The sequence below is a fragment of the Plasmodium vinckei genome, assembly GCF_900681995.1.
Source record: "Plasmodium vinckei vinckei genome assembly, chromosome: PVVCY_09".
NCBI classification, from domain to species: Eukaryota; Apicomplexa; class Aconoidasida; order Haemosporida; family Plasmodiidae; genus Plasmodium; species Plasmodium vinckei.
In genome coordinates this window covers 1,584,021-1,599,369 of record NC_051301.1, presented here as the reverse complement: position 1 = coordinate 1,599,369, position 15,349 = coordinate 1,584,021, and the positions used below count along the sequence as shown (strand labels likewise).

The following is a 15,349-nucleotide window of genomic DNA, read 5'->3' as shown; positions in this document are numbered from 1 at the left end:
CTTTAAAATATAAAATATGCAAATAGAAAAATTATATTCGTCGTAACATTAACAGTAATTTAAGTAGTAGTAAATAAAGTATTACACTTTTATTTTTTTATTTTTAAATCGAATCGCGTAATGGAAAGGGAACAAAGAAGCCATCTTTTCTCCAAATGCTTCAATGCATTTAAAAAAAATATGTTACCAAACTTTCACATAGCAAGGTATGTTTCTTATTAACAACTAAGAAATATAAGGAAAATACATTAACTATTTACATATATACTATACAAATAAACCCGCGCATAGAATACTTTACCATACTTAGTGTTATGAGTGCATATAAGTGTGTATTACTTTCTAGCTAGTTTTTTAATTATATACTAAATGCTGTTTACACTGCAGAAATTTCGTTTTATTACACCAAACTAAATATGCTTATATATGTGTGTGTATATTTTTTTTTTCATAGATGTGATGCCCCCAAAATGTGGAGAACTTCAATGGGAGGTACCGACCCCGCAACACCCCAAGCTGAATCCTGTATTAACTTTCACAACCATACTGTAACATATATGGTTTTTATTATGTTTACTGTTCTTTTATCATTAAAAAGATAGGAGATACAGCTATATATATGCGAAGACCAAAACATAATTAATCAATTACGAGGAAAGAAAGCCAAAAAGCGGGCACATATAATGTATTTAAAATATATTAATATGGATATTTTATAGTTTTAATAAAGCATATATATATTACTATGCTTTAGAAGTTTCATTTTATATTTATAGAATTAATGCTCATATTATATATTTTTTCGTCCTTCGTTTTTTCTTTCGCCTTTCATTTTTTTTTGTGACAAAATGTATATATTCAAAAGTCTGTATAACATTATGGACATTTAAAGTCAAAAAAATGTTCGCATAAAAAACAATAGACTACTATTGACATCAAAAAAAATATAATAATGTGTATAATATTCAAAATGAATGCAAATATTAAATATAGATTAAGAAATATATATGGTGACATGGTAAAAATATTATATAACATTTCAAATAAAATGAATTTGATAATCTTATTTTTATAGTGCTGCGATATGTCTTTTTATCAAAATGTAAAAAAGATACATAATAGCAATATAATACATAAATCGAATAACAAATCATTATACGCCCAAGCATATATAAATAAAACGGTGAATTTTATTTTTTTTCAAAAATAATAAAATAACATAATTTTCGTTAAATGGCGAATTTACTCATATATATTATTCACAAACTTATCTACATCGTTTTCTTTCCCATTATATATATCGTCTTTTTTATAAATCACAGTTGCTTGCTCATCATAATCAATAATTACCGGTTTATAAAAAGACAAGAGTTTATATTTAGCATTTTTATATACTATAACTTTGTCTTTTAAATTTTTAGAATAAAAATTAACATTTAAGTCATAATTGTTAGTAATATCAGATATATCTTTTTCATATTCGTCTCGGCTTTTTTCGAAATTTTTTTTATGCTTATTTTCATCTTTTTTTGTATCTTTCTTCTTTTTTCTTTTTATATAGCTTTTTGAATTTTTTTTCATGACATTTCCCTTATCTTTGTCCATATTATTTTGATCCGTTTCATTTTCATCCTGTACACTTGTACAAGATTCATTAGGGTTGTTTGATTTGTCTCTTTCGGTGCAAGAGTTATCTAATGTGTTGCAAAAATCTTTATTTCGACTATTGCCATTAGAACAATTCACTCGATTTTGAATTTCTTCATTTTTGAGCGATATCCCTTTATTTTTATCGGAAAAATTGTTGTTCTCATCACCAAATGAATTACTATTTTCTTTTACCACACCATTTTTTGTTTTATCAATTTTACTTGTCACATTTAATGAAAACTTGTTTTTGTGAAAATCAATATTATCCAGTAATAAAATTGTTTCATCATCCAAGTATATATTATTATTCACATTATTTTTATTATTCTTTTTATTTTTTGAATTTTTATCATAACTCGAATTATTACAATCTGATGAATCGTCAGAATCTTCATTTTCAATTGAACGTAAAATATATCCATAAAAGGTATAAGATGGTCTTGAAACTAGAATTGTTTTTTTGCCAATAAAATGCTCGTTATAGTTTAATAAATTGGTATATGTTTTACTAATTATTAAATCTTTTTTTTTAAGATTTATTTCATCACTTAATAAAACTATATTTGTATACCAACTATCACACGTACCATATTTTGTACCAAAATGCTCCCCTTTTCTAATTTCCACATCTATTGTAATTAAAAATCCACAAAATGGCTCATTTTTATCTACCTCAAATATTTTACTTCTTCTTTGTATCATTTGGTTAATTAAATTTTCTTCTAAATGTATATATTCTAATTTTCCAAAGCTATCATCATTATCTTTATCATTCAAGGTTAAATTAAACCATTCTAACAGAATTGATTGTAATAATTTATTTTGGGGACTAATAATTGTTCTTTCTGGGTGTTCTACACTCTTATATATTATATTGTCATAATAAGGAAATTTTACAGGACAATAATAAGTTGTAACACTATATGGAATACTTTTGATATTCATATTATAGAATTCTTCGGATTTATATAAATTATCATCATCTGCAAAATCTTTATAACTTATTTTTTTTTCGTCTTTTATCAAATTCCTTTTTATAGAAGTCAAATTTTCGTCCTCTTCTGCATTATATTTATTATCTCTTTTTTCACTTTTGCAGAATCCATCATTTATAGACACACTATTATTGTCACTATATGCATCATCTCTGTTATTATCATTTCGCTTTTCCCATTCGATCAAATACTCTTGATACTTTCTATAGGAAAATATTTTTTTATGTAAATCCAAATATATATCCGCAACTCCTTCTTGAGAAGCAAAATCTCCTATAACTTCACTTATTATTAAATCATAATTAAAATTTTTACAGCTATGCTCATCTAAATTATTTTTAAAGAGGTTTTGAAAAAACTTTTTTTTTTTTATCCTTTTATTAATAGATTCTTCTCTATATGTATAATCCTTAGAATAACAATTTATAACTCTTATATAATCTTCTAAATTATAACCTTCTATTAATTTTTTGGCAATTTCAGAGGCATCTTTATTCACTTCTAAAGCATCTACATGCTTAGCTCCATTTAAAATGGCATTAATAGATAATAAAGATAAAGGCCCTGTACCAATTTCAATAATATTTTTATTATAAACATAGCAATTTTTATTATTTTCGAAAAAAATATAAGGGTTCTTTGTTTCATTATCATTATTTTCATATTTATCCAAATATTCTTCCCCTTTGATATTTAAATTATTTATATTATTCATCGGGGTTATTATGTCTTTTTTATTTAAATTATGGGAATTACATGAAGCTAAATCATTATTTTTTTTTTCATTCTCAAGAATATTTCCATTAAGCTCATTTGTCCCATTATATCCAGTCCATCTCATTGCAGCTCTGTAATAATGCAATCTATTAAAGTCGTTTAACATAGTTAAATGATTATGTAAATTAAACTGATTACATATAGATAATGTATTTGGTTTTTTCCCATATTTATATTCTGTTTTTGTAGCTATTTTATTTTTAATAAATAAATTTATTTTTTGTTGTAAAGTTAATTCTTCTCCCCATCTATTAGTTCTTTTTTTGTTTTCACTATCTATTATTTTGTATGATACATCATTTTCCAAATTTTTTAAAAGCCTTACGTATTTTTTCTTTGTATTCGTAGTATTTTTTTCTTTTATGTCTTTTCCTTTGTTATCATTATTCTCTTCATCTTTCTCATTAAAATTGTCACCACCATATGTATCGCATATACCTTTTTCATTTTCCGCATCAAGTGGTTTTCTTGCATTATTATTATTCATAAAAGTAGAGCATGTTTTTTTCGTCTTCAATTTTGTTCCAGGATATTTTTCATATGAATCATTATCACATTTATTATCTTTACCATTTTCGAAATTCAGATTTCTTTTCCTATTTTGTCTTTTATATTCATTTTCTTCAGTAGTCGATTCTCTCATATCATATTCTTCTTGTTCGCTATATATTGCATCATTAGTTTCCCTTTCACATATATCGCTATCCTTAGAAGAATTTTCTTTATTTAATTTTATTGCATTTCCTTTATCATTTAAATCTGAAGTGGTGTTTATATTTTTCCCATCCTTATTTATTGTTGTATCCTTCAAACATTCGTTTACATTTATATTATTTATATCTTTACATTCCATTTCTTTAGTATTATTATATATACTATTAATTCCTTTATAATTTATTTCAATTAAATCAACTGTTTTGTGTAATGCAGTTTTATTCACAAAACCTTTTTTCTATGATCTAATTTATATAATATCCAACTACCCCAATTTATTTCTCATATCAACACTACACAATACATTTATTTTTATTATCGCTACAATCTGTAATATATTTATAAATGCTACTTCTTTTTTTCCACCATCAATTTAAATAAAATGATATTTCGGCTATATTCATCGATCAATTACATATAGTTGCAGTTGTAAATATCTCTATACATACTTTGTAACATAAAATATCATTAAAATTTTTTAGAATATACAATCATGAATATGCTTATTTATTTTAAGTTTTATTTTTGTATCGATTATCATAATATGCTCTTATAAAATTATTATAGTACACACTTGGTGTAATATATATATTTATTTGGTTTAATCACACCCAAAAAATTATAATATATAACTGTATATAAAACTTGCATCCATATTTTTTTCGTTTTTATGGTTGCATATTGTGTAAACTCATTCTTTATTTTTGAGTAAAAGCCTTTTTTGATTACATAAAAAATAGCAGTTGTATTTAAGCACAGTTAAATATATCGCTCATGTGGTATTACATGGATTATATATACACGCATATATATAATGCATATTTATTCAAAAATATATATGCTTTGAACACTAATAAAAATGTGAGTAACTATGTTTCATGTAACGATACGTGTAGTCTTCAAAATTTCAAAACAAGCAAAGGAAATTTCGTTCATAGTTTTCATTTATGTGTCATTTTACATAATTGGAACTAATATTTTGTGTAAATTGGATTTTTATTAAAATACAAAAAAATAATCAAAAACATAAGAGTAATATAAAAAATAAGAATCAATTAATAAAATCCTTCCATTATACATTAATAATAAATTTTATTATTACAAGCAAATATTTTTTTATAACAATGTAACCATATAATCGAATGATTCCTGTTTTCTATCATACTCTATCTTATTTTTTAATTTCGTGCCTTAAAATATCCATTTTAAACCTTTATAAGTATAACTATGTGTGTATATATTAATATATTTTTTTACAAGGTATAATATTTAAGAATCTTCGAAAAATCACATACATATTATTATATAATTTTTTTACTTTGTTATTATGTTTTACATTTTAATTTATTAATGCAATTCTTGCAAATAATTTTAATACTTTTTTGTTATAATATATTTATAAAATTGGTTAGTGATATAATCTAACTTTGTTCGGTTAAAGAAATAAAAAGCCAAAAAGAAAATCTTTAATTTGCATGTTAAAACGCATAATTGCTGCTACTATAAATTTTATTGTTACAATTGTGTAATTCGTGTCAAATTACATAAAGGAATAAAAAAATTAGATTGAAATTTTCATCTATTATGAGTTATGTAAAGACAACAGAAGTATATTATGTATTATTCTCTCTGCATCCTAGTTTATATACATTTTAAAATAGACAATAATTCTCTATTTTAAAACATCCCACAAAAAAAATTATAAAAAATATAGGTAACTAAGCATAAAAATTTCGAAATAACAAAAAAGGTGGAAAAAGTTAATAATGAAACTAAAAATGATAGTGTCACAATATATATATGCATATTGCACAAAAACAAGTTAATAAAACGAATAAATACAAACAAATTAGAATAAAAATTTGAATTATAATAAAATAACGTAAATAAAATAGACCCATAGGACGAACAAAATACCGAATCTCATATAAAGATTCATTATAAAAATATTGTACAAGCTTCTATGAAGCTAACACTGTTTATAAACTGGCAAAAGAGCTAAACATACAAATAGACGAATAAACAAAAACAATTTTACAAACAAATAAATGCAAATAGCACTACAAAATATAGCATCACTTTTAAATGCTAAGAATGAAAAAAATATTTTGTAAATATTACACACATAAATAGTAGGCTTTTATAAATTTTAAGGATATGATATTGAATATTTGGTAAAAACAAAATTTAAAAATGTTTCCATACACATATTTTTTATAGCCGGGTTGATATTAATTTGAACATATCCATACAAATTATAGATATTACTACAAACATTTTTGTGCCATGTATAATTATGCTTTTTTTTGTCGTCCATATGTGCTGAGTTGTAATTTATTTTATCGCTTTCATCTTTTAAGTGCTCATTTATTATTTGGGTCTTTTCCTGGCCATCTTTAGTACTATTTTTTGGTAAATTTGTAATATGACCTTTATTTCCTTTTTTTAAATAATTGTTATTATCTTGGTCATTCTCTCCTTTCTTTTTAATATTCTTGCCATCTTTTTTGATGTTATTGATGCCCTTAACACTAGTTTCATTTCCACTTATATTATTTTCTCCATTGTTTAATTCATCAAAAAGTATGCAGTTATAAGACTGTATACTATTACAAGCGTAATCTTGGCTAATATATGGAAATATTAAAAGAGCTATTTGTTGCATTAATAAAAAAAAATCAATAAGTGTTAAACCTTGATTTTTGTTAATATATTTGCTAAAAAACACTTGTCTCGTGTATAAGTATTCCAAATCATAGATATTCATTTTTTTTTTTTTTTTACTCTTATACTTCATGCTGTTATGCCCAATCATATTGAAATTTATCAAATTTGTTGAAGTTGAGACTAAGGAAAATGGACAAAATATAGACGAATAATAATTATTATCATTATTATTGTTGCTGACAGTACTACTATGATTATTATTATTATCACTGATGAAACTATTATGGTTGCTACTTCTTTTGCCGTTTTTAATTTTCTTATTTGTGTTATTTTTCTTACACCCAATTTTTTCATAATTTTTTGTCGATTTATTATTTTTTGTCAAACTCTCTCTCTTAGAACGTAATAAAGAAAATCGGCTTGTTTTTGTTTCTTCCTTTTTGGAATTTTGCTTATAATAATGATCTAATGAATTATCATTTTCATCATTGTTTGCATTAGTAAGACAGGAATTATTTGAACAATTTTTCTGAATATTAAAATCCCCATCTTGCTCTTTTTCTTTTTTTAATTTATCGACATCTGTATTTTTACCTTTAAAAATTTTACTAACAATTTGGTACATTTCATTTTCGTGAGAACTTTTATTTCCTTCGAATAAACTATTGAAAGTACTTGCAGGTATTTCGATGTTTTCAATTATTTTATTTATTTTCATATCTGCACACATACATAGAAAGGTGTTTTTATCAATGTAGTATTCAACTCTCTTATTACATTTTTTTGCATTATTATCATATTTTTTTAAAATAAAGTCAAATAGCATGTAACAATCATTATATATTTTCATTTCTTTATAATAACTACTTGTTTCTTTTTTTAAATTTATGTATATATTTTTTTCTAATATATTATTTTTCAAAGGATGTAAAATATCTTTTCGAACTTTTGTATATGTTTTTTTAAAATCTAATGGTGTATTCTTATTATACAACTCATCAATATTACGTATTTCATTATTATTAATATACCTTATTCCAAGAACATTTAAACAATTCATATATTTATATAAACTACTTCTTATCATAATAAAATTCTCTATCTTCTTTTTATATATGCTATCACTAATATTTCTATAAATAGATTTACACATTTCAATATCATTATTTAAAAATTTATCTAACTGTATATCTTCTTGATTATCAATTTGTACATATGTTTCATTATTTAAAATGTTCGACTCAATTAATCCATCCTTTCGAACCATTTTCCCAGAGTCTAGTTTCCCATGATCACCACTGGTATAACTAGCACCTGAATTGTTTACCATGTCATCTGATAAGTTGCCTCTTATATCTCCATTTATGCTATTTTCTACTATCTCATTATTTTCAACTTCGTCGGAATTATTTCCACATCCATGAATTTCATTAATACCAAAACAGCTATTACTATAATTATGATACGGATTATCGCAACTATTGTCATCTCTTTTTATTTCTTGAGATATGGGCATCTTGTTATTACTACTTTCCTTAAAATTACGTTGACTCAATTTAGTGCCACCTGAATTTGTTATTTTATCATTCTGCTCTTTATTATCATCCGAAAAATTGATAGTATAATTATCTTTATTGTATTCTTCTGTTCCACCATAACTGTTATTTTTATTTTTTATTCGTGTTTTTATACAATCAATATGTTTTCTTAAAATATTGTCTCTATCACAATTCTCATCATTAATGATACATTCATTATCATCCTTATTCTTATCCCATTCTTTTTTCATTTTTTCATTTTTGTTTAATTCATAAGTCTTTATTATTTTACTATCTCCATATTCTTTTTTACCTACTTCCCTTTTTTCTCCCCTATTTTCCATTTCTGTCTTATCCTCTTTCATCAAATTTTCATTTTTACTCACATCATTTTTAACATTGCTTGACAAGCTAAAACTATCAATGTCGTTTTCATCTACACAGGTATCGATATTGCTCATGTTTTCCTTTTTTAAAAATAACTTTTTTTTTTTTTTTGCACAATTTTTTTTTTTAATAAAGTTATTAATATTAGTTAAATTTTTATTTTCTAATTGACTATTTGCATTTTCACCGTCCAAATTATCTCTATTACTATTTGATACAATCGAGTACTCACTTTTTATGCAACTTTTCCCAAGAATAGGAAAATGCTTGGTTGTGTTTATTTCACTTTTTAAATTTCCAGAATTATTATTATTTTTTTTTTTGTTACTACGAGCTAAAAGAAATTTAAATTTTTCTTTATGAGAATAATTATTTATTATCTTATTATCATACTTTTTTTTGTTTTCATATAACCCTTTTATTATTTTATCATGGAAACTAAATATACTATTATTAGGAAGGCTATTTTGTGGATTCACTTTTACCCCCCGTTTTTTATTGTTGCTACCATTATTGTTGAATGTAATGTTCTGTCTTCCCTTTTTCTCTACTTTATTATTATTACTATTATTGGCAGTAATAGTTGAAACTGTATTTACAGCACTTGTAGTTCCTTTTTTACTTCTTTTTCTTAAATATTTTTGATAAATTTTTTTGTATATTATTAAAAACATCTCACTTATTACAGGTTCCTTTACATATCTATCAAACATACTTTCTAATTGTATTTCAAAATTTGCATACCCTGGGTCTATATAATCTATCCTTAAAGAAGGATTCGAATTAACTTCCAACAACCACGCCTTTCCATTAGCGTCTAAAAGTATGTCCAACCCAATTAATTGATAGAAATAAAAATTATTATTAAAATTATTTTTTATTTTTTCCTTAATATATGAATATATTGCTAACGAAGTTAAACATGTTATTTTTTTTATTTGTTTCCATATATCATCTATATCATAACCATTATTTTTTAAGTATATAAATACATCACTTAAAAGCTGCTTATTGTTGTTTTTATCATGTATATTCTTTTTTCTTACATATTTATCATTGTCTTTATTTATACTATAATTTGTCAAGTGTACAAATGTATTACAAATATATTGTTTCTTTTTTTTATATTCTTCTGTGCATAGCCTTGCGAATCCAACTCTCGATATATATATTTTGGGATAATTTTTTCCTGGCAATAATAAAATATATATACGAAAATCAAATTTCTTTTTATACATCAATAATGGATTATCTATGTACCTTTGTATTATATAACAATTGTATCCATTTAAAATATTGATATTAATATCACTATATTTATTGATTATTTTAACCCCTATCCCCATACTTCCGCAATCTGGCTTCATAATGTAATAATCTTTATTATTCCCATTCAAAATATATTTTATAATTTCTTTATTTTCAGGTAAGACAAATGTATTAGGATAAAAATCATATAAACTTGGAAAAATAAGTGATAAATGAGACAACAAAAATGTAAGCGCCTTCTTTTTAGTATACATATATAAAGACGGTATTCTATTTATTATTTTTTTCTTTTTCATATAATTATAATGATCAAAATCATTTATATTATATCCTATCCAATATAATATTCCTTTATTTGTATTATCAATACATTTTTTCCAATTTAATTTATTAATACATGTGTGTATTAATACTCTTTCATATCTAGCTAATTTTGTATTTATTGTTATATTTTTTATTTTCAATAGTTTGCTCTTACTATTTAACTTAACTATATTATCTTTATTCCAAGGAAAATTATTTTTTTTTTTTAGCAAATTTATTTTTATATCCTTTTTAGAACATAACTTTTCTGATACTTCGGAATTTTTACTTTCGATATCTGCATCATTTTCGGGTAAAAATATATTTCCATATTTGTTGCTATCACTACTACTACAGTTGTATACGTCATTTTCATCTGATTGGTTACTTTCACTATTATTTTCGTCGCTATCTTTATCGTTTTTATCAAACTCACTGCCACTATTACTACTACTATCATTACTATCACGGCTGCAACTATCATTTTTAATACTCTCCATATATTTTCCATTAAACTTTTTATTATGTTCTAAAACACTGTTTACTTTTTCGGTTTTTATATTTTTATAAAAATCTTCCGTATTGCTATTCTTTGGATAATTCTCTTTAGAATCTAATGAAGAACTATATCCGCTTATATTATTATTTGTTTGCTTATTAAAAACTGCTTCTTTTTTTTTTATTTCTACATTTTTCTCCAAAGATATATTGCTTTCGTTGCTTTTATTTTGCATCTCCTTAATTAAATTATTTCCATCTTTTTTATATATTATTTCTTCAGGATAGGGAATACACTTTACATTAATAACATCGCTTTCATGTTCTGCTTTATTGTTGTCGATGCTGGATGTGTATAATTCATCATTAAATGGGTAGTTGAACTTTTTGTTTAAAATTATCATATTTTTACCTTTTTCGATTTCCAATTCATTTCCATCATTTTCAATTTCGTTCTTTTCTCTTTCACCTTCTGCGTCTCTATGATCCTCTATTTCCGTATTTGCATTTCTTAAACTATTTTTACTTGCTTCCTTTAAGTACATATCACAATTCTTTTCATTTGTGGGCCATTTATTAATTTTAATCTCTTCTTTTTTATTTATTTTCGATTTTTCGATTGATTCCATGTTATTTAAATGATATTTATGGGAATCGGTTAGTGCTTCTTTGCTATTTGTCTTTATTTGGGTAATAGTAAAATTTTTTCCCTCTTTTATACCTATAGAATATCTTTCATTTGGGCTATAAATTAATCCTGTATTATATAATTTGCCTAGATTATTAGCTTCATTACATGATAATTTGTTATTTTTTATAGTTTTGCCAATATTGGTATTACTATTGTGGAACATATTTATGTTATTTTCTAGAAATACATTATTTGGGACAGAGCCAGTTTCGATAATTTTATTTTTGCCCATTACTATATTATTTATTTTATATTCATCACCCCCAACAATTTTAATACATCGATTTTCATTCCCTTCGTTTTTAATTTTATTAATATCTCCGCTGTACATAAGATTTTTATCACGAGTTAGGTGTAATAATTCATGTGTCTTTTCCTTTGATCTAAGATTATCATCTGTTATTTTATAAATATTTTCTCCATTATTATTTTTTATTAATTCATTATGGTTTCCATTCGAATAATGAATATTATTAGCACATGCGATATGTCTTATATCTTTATTATTATCATAATTTATAGAATTCCATTTATTGTATGGTTGTGATTCTGATATGCTTAAATTTTTTGCATTATAATTTGTATAAGGGTCATTCAAATTTGTTCTATTTAAATGAGAGCATTTTGTTCCAATAATATCAGTATTAGGTTTATTAGCTTCTTTTTTTTGGTAGCCTTTGCATTTGTCTGATAAATTTATTGTGCTATGATTTACATTCCCAATATTATAGTTAATGTTATTATAACTTTCATTTATTTTATTACTTACATGAGAAGTGCTTATAAAACTAGAAGTATCTTGCGATGTTACGAAATTCATAGGTGATTTCATTAAATAGCCTCCTTTATTGCGATCATAATAATAACCTTTAAGGTGTCCATTATCTTCAATACGATGGAAATTAGGCTTATAATTATGCTTTATGCTTTGCTCATTATAATTAGTTGGAATGTGATGAATATTCAAATAATCTTTTACTTTAATAAATTCATTATTTTGTTTATTCGTATCATTTTCTCCATTGTAATTAATTTTCTTAACAGAATCCTTACTCACACTTTTATTTTCATATTCATTCGTATTTTCATTTTTCAAACCATCGTTGCAATTTTCTTTGTAAAAGTTGTTATTTAAATTTTCCCTCTTTTCGTAAGCATTGCTATTATTTACTTCCTGGTTTATTTTTCCAGTTTTATGGTTATTATTGTAATTATAGTTGCCATTTATTTTATCGACAAAAGTAGAATAAGTATAACAATGTTGCATATCCAAATTTTGAGAATGTTTACTTAGTTCTATATTATCATTTTTTTTATCGCTTAATATTTCCATAACACTACTATTGTTACATTTTATTTTTCCCTTTTCTATTTCTTCAGCTTCATACAAATTATCCAAATGTGGCACATTAATATTTGTTAAATTATTAACATAAATTATTTCATCTTTTATTGGCTCAATATACAGCATCTTATTGGTAAGCCCACCTTTAAATTTACTATTTTTATCGCTTTGATTGTTGAAAAAATTCCCCTTATTTATTTTATTAAAATTCCTATTATCATTCTCGTTTAATATTCGATTTCCCACATTATTCATTAACAAATTACTCCTAGGTAATTGGTTTTTATCATCACATATATTAGTGCATTTTATATTATTAGCATTCGATGCGTGACCTTCATTGCTGTTATTTGATATAATGCCGCAACCATTTTTTCCATTGACATTATTTCTTATGTTTCTTCTATTTTCTATATCATAGCTTTTTAATCCATTCCTAACTGTATGCATATCTTCTCCAATTTCGTTGTCTAAACAGTTTTTTAAATTTTGATCATTAATAGTCGTTACTAAACAATCTTTATTACTTTTTTCCGTTTCTATAACTTTCATATTTCTATTAATTCTATGTGAAATAGTTCTAATAAGAAAATTGTGATTTTCTTTTAAACTAGACTTATCAGAATTGTTGTCCATAATATTTTCTCTCGTTTTCACAATTTGTACCTGGGATGCACTAGGTGGAATTATGTTACTACATTGTTTTCTTTCGAATGAATTTTTAGTACTGGCATTTTTATCATAGTATATGTTTTTTTCACTACTTTCCTTTTTTACAATATCAGCTAAATTGGTGTTTGATTGATCTGTGTAGTATAAATTATTTGCATTCATGTTTGGGTCTTCATTTTTTATTTCATTATGATTAATTTGGCTTAATGATCTACCCGTTTTTCCATTTTTCGTAAGATTATTATATATTTCGTTTTTCTTTACAACATAAGCATGAGGTAATAAACCTATTGTATTCTTTTCAAACTTATTGTTCTCTATTTTATAATCATTATTTTTTTTTCTAATAGACATATTATTTCCATCAGTGTGATATTCATTACCATAATTGTTTCGATTATTGTCACGGTACAATCCTCCCTTTTGTGATAATTTCCTAGTTAAATTTGTATTATTTCCTAATAAATAATTGTTTCCAATATATTTCTGCTTTGTGTTTATAATATTTTTTTCTGTATTCTTGATTACATTTCGAAACTGCTCTTTTTCTATAGGACAATTATATGAATTATACTCATTTACCGAATGCGTATTTCCTCCATATGTTCCGTTTTGAAACGTATAAGGATTATTCAAATGGTATGAATTAGTCATACAATAAGAGTTATTATATACACTATTAATGCTCTTTACATATCTGCTATCATAATTATTTTTCATTATCCCATGAACTGAGCTCGCTTTTTTGTCATGCTTCATAAAACTATTATTAGTAATATGAGTAGGCTTATTTAGCGAATTTAATAATAATATATTTCCTTTTCCATTTATATTTTGTATTACTGTTTTGCTTATTTCAATATTATTTTTTGGTGTAGTTTTTAATTCGCTACTCTTAGCTTCGTCATTAGAACTGTTCTTTAACATTGTGGACATAATAACTTTTGATAGTTCTCCATTTTTTTGCGAATCATTTACATCATTGTTATTCTTACTTATAAACAGTTTACTAAACTTATTCATATTTCTTAAAAATTATCACATATACACACATGTATATATAACATATTTTAATTAAAACAAACAAAATTCCTCAAATATAATAACAACAAATAGAAATAATGCGTATGTATGCTCATATATTTGTAGAATACGTGTTTATATTTTAATCTTTTCTGGATTTTTACTCATTTCACTATATCCATAAAAAACAAAAAAAAATACATACAGACAATACAGCTTAAGAAAAAATTGTATCTCTTTTAATAGGCACTAGTATCCTTATTTATTAGAGCTATTGAATTCATATTTTGATTACAAAAATATATAATATTTAACAAACAATATTTATAATATGCAAATAAGTGCCTTTTTAAATTAAAAGTACCGAAAGTTTAATCTCAATTTTTATTAGGTATACGAAATAAACCCCAAAAATTACATATTATAAGCACGCATGGAATATGCATTATATAAATCAACTAGTAAGATCATACAAAATAGAATTATACACAATTAAACCACGAACTACTATTAAATACGTATAAGCCTAATTGTGGAACGAACAAATATGTTACTACTTTTTACTTTAATTTATATATATGCATATATATATTTTTTTGAGGTATAATAATAATTTTTTTAAATATTATTTTAAATTAAATTTTTCATCCATATTTTTTTACATAAGTAAACACATATTTTTAATATAAACAAAAAAGACGTGTCTTTTAAGTCACATATTATCTCATAATAATGGAACAAACCTACATATAACAATAAAAAAAATTATAAAACAAAAGGAGAAAATGTAATATAGTTAAAACCTCATAACTACTGATTA

At 23.9% G+C, this 15,349-nt stretch overlaps 3 protein-coding genes across 3 annotated transcripts; 1 reads left to right on the top strand and 2 right to left on the bottom strand.

Moving 5' to 3' along the window:
- Positions 1-120: 120 nt before the first annotated feature.
- Positions 121-602, top strand: PVVCY_0904560 (conserved Plasmodium protein, unknown function; the record flags this gene model as incomplete). The annotated part of the gene is made up of 2 exons (XM_037634377.1): positions 121-206; positions 455-602. 2 exons carry the CDS (start codon positions 121-123, stop codon positions 600-602), a joined length of 234 nt encoding a protein of 77 aa, XP_037490478.1.
- Positions 603-1,242: 640 nt separating this feature from the next.
- Positions 1,243-4,275, bottom strand: PVVCY_0904550 (conserved Plasmodium protein, unknown function; the record flags this gene model as incomplete). Its single annotated transcript, XM_008626792.1, has 1 exon — positions 1,243-4,275. One exon carries the CDS (start codon positions 4,273-4,275, stop codon positions 1,243-1,245), a length of 3,033 nt encoding a protein of 1,010 aa, XP_008625014.1.
- A 2,010-nt stretch (positions 4,276-6,285) lies between these two features.
- Positions 6,286-14,529, bottom strand: PVVCY_0904540 (tubulin--tyrosine ligase, putative; the record flags this gene model as incomplete). Its single annotated transcript, XM_008626791.1, has 1 exon — positions 6,286-14,529. The coding sequence occupies one exon, from the start codon at positions 14,527-14,529 to the stop codon at positions 6,286-6,288; it is 8,244 nt and encodes a 2,747-aa protein (XP_008625013.1).
- Between the last annotated feature and the right edge of the window lie 820 nt (positions 14,530-15,349).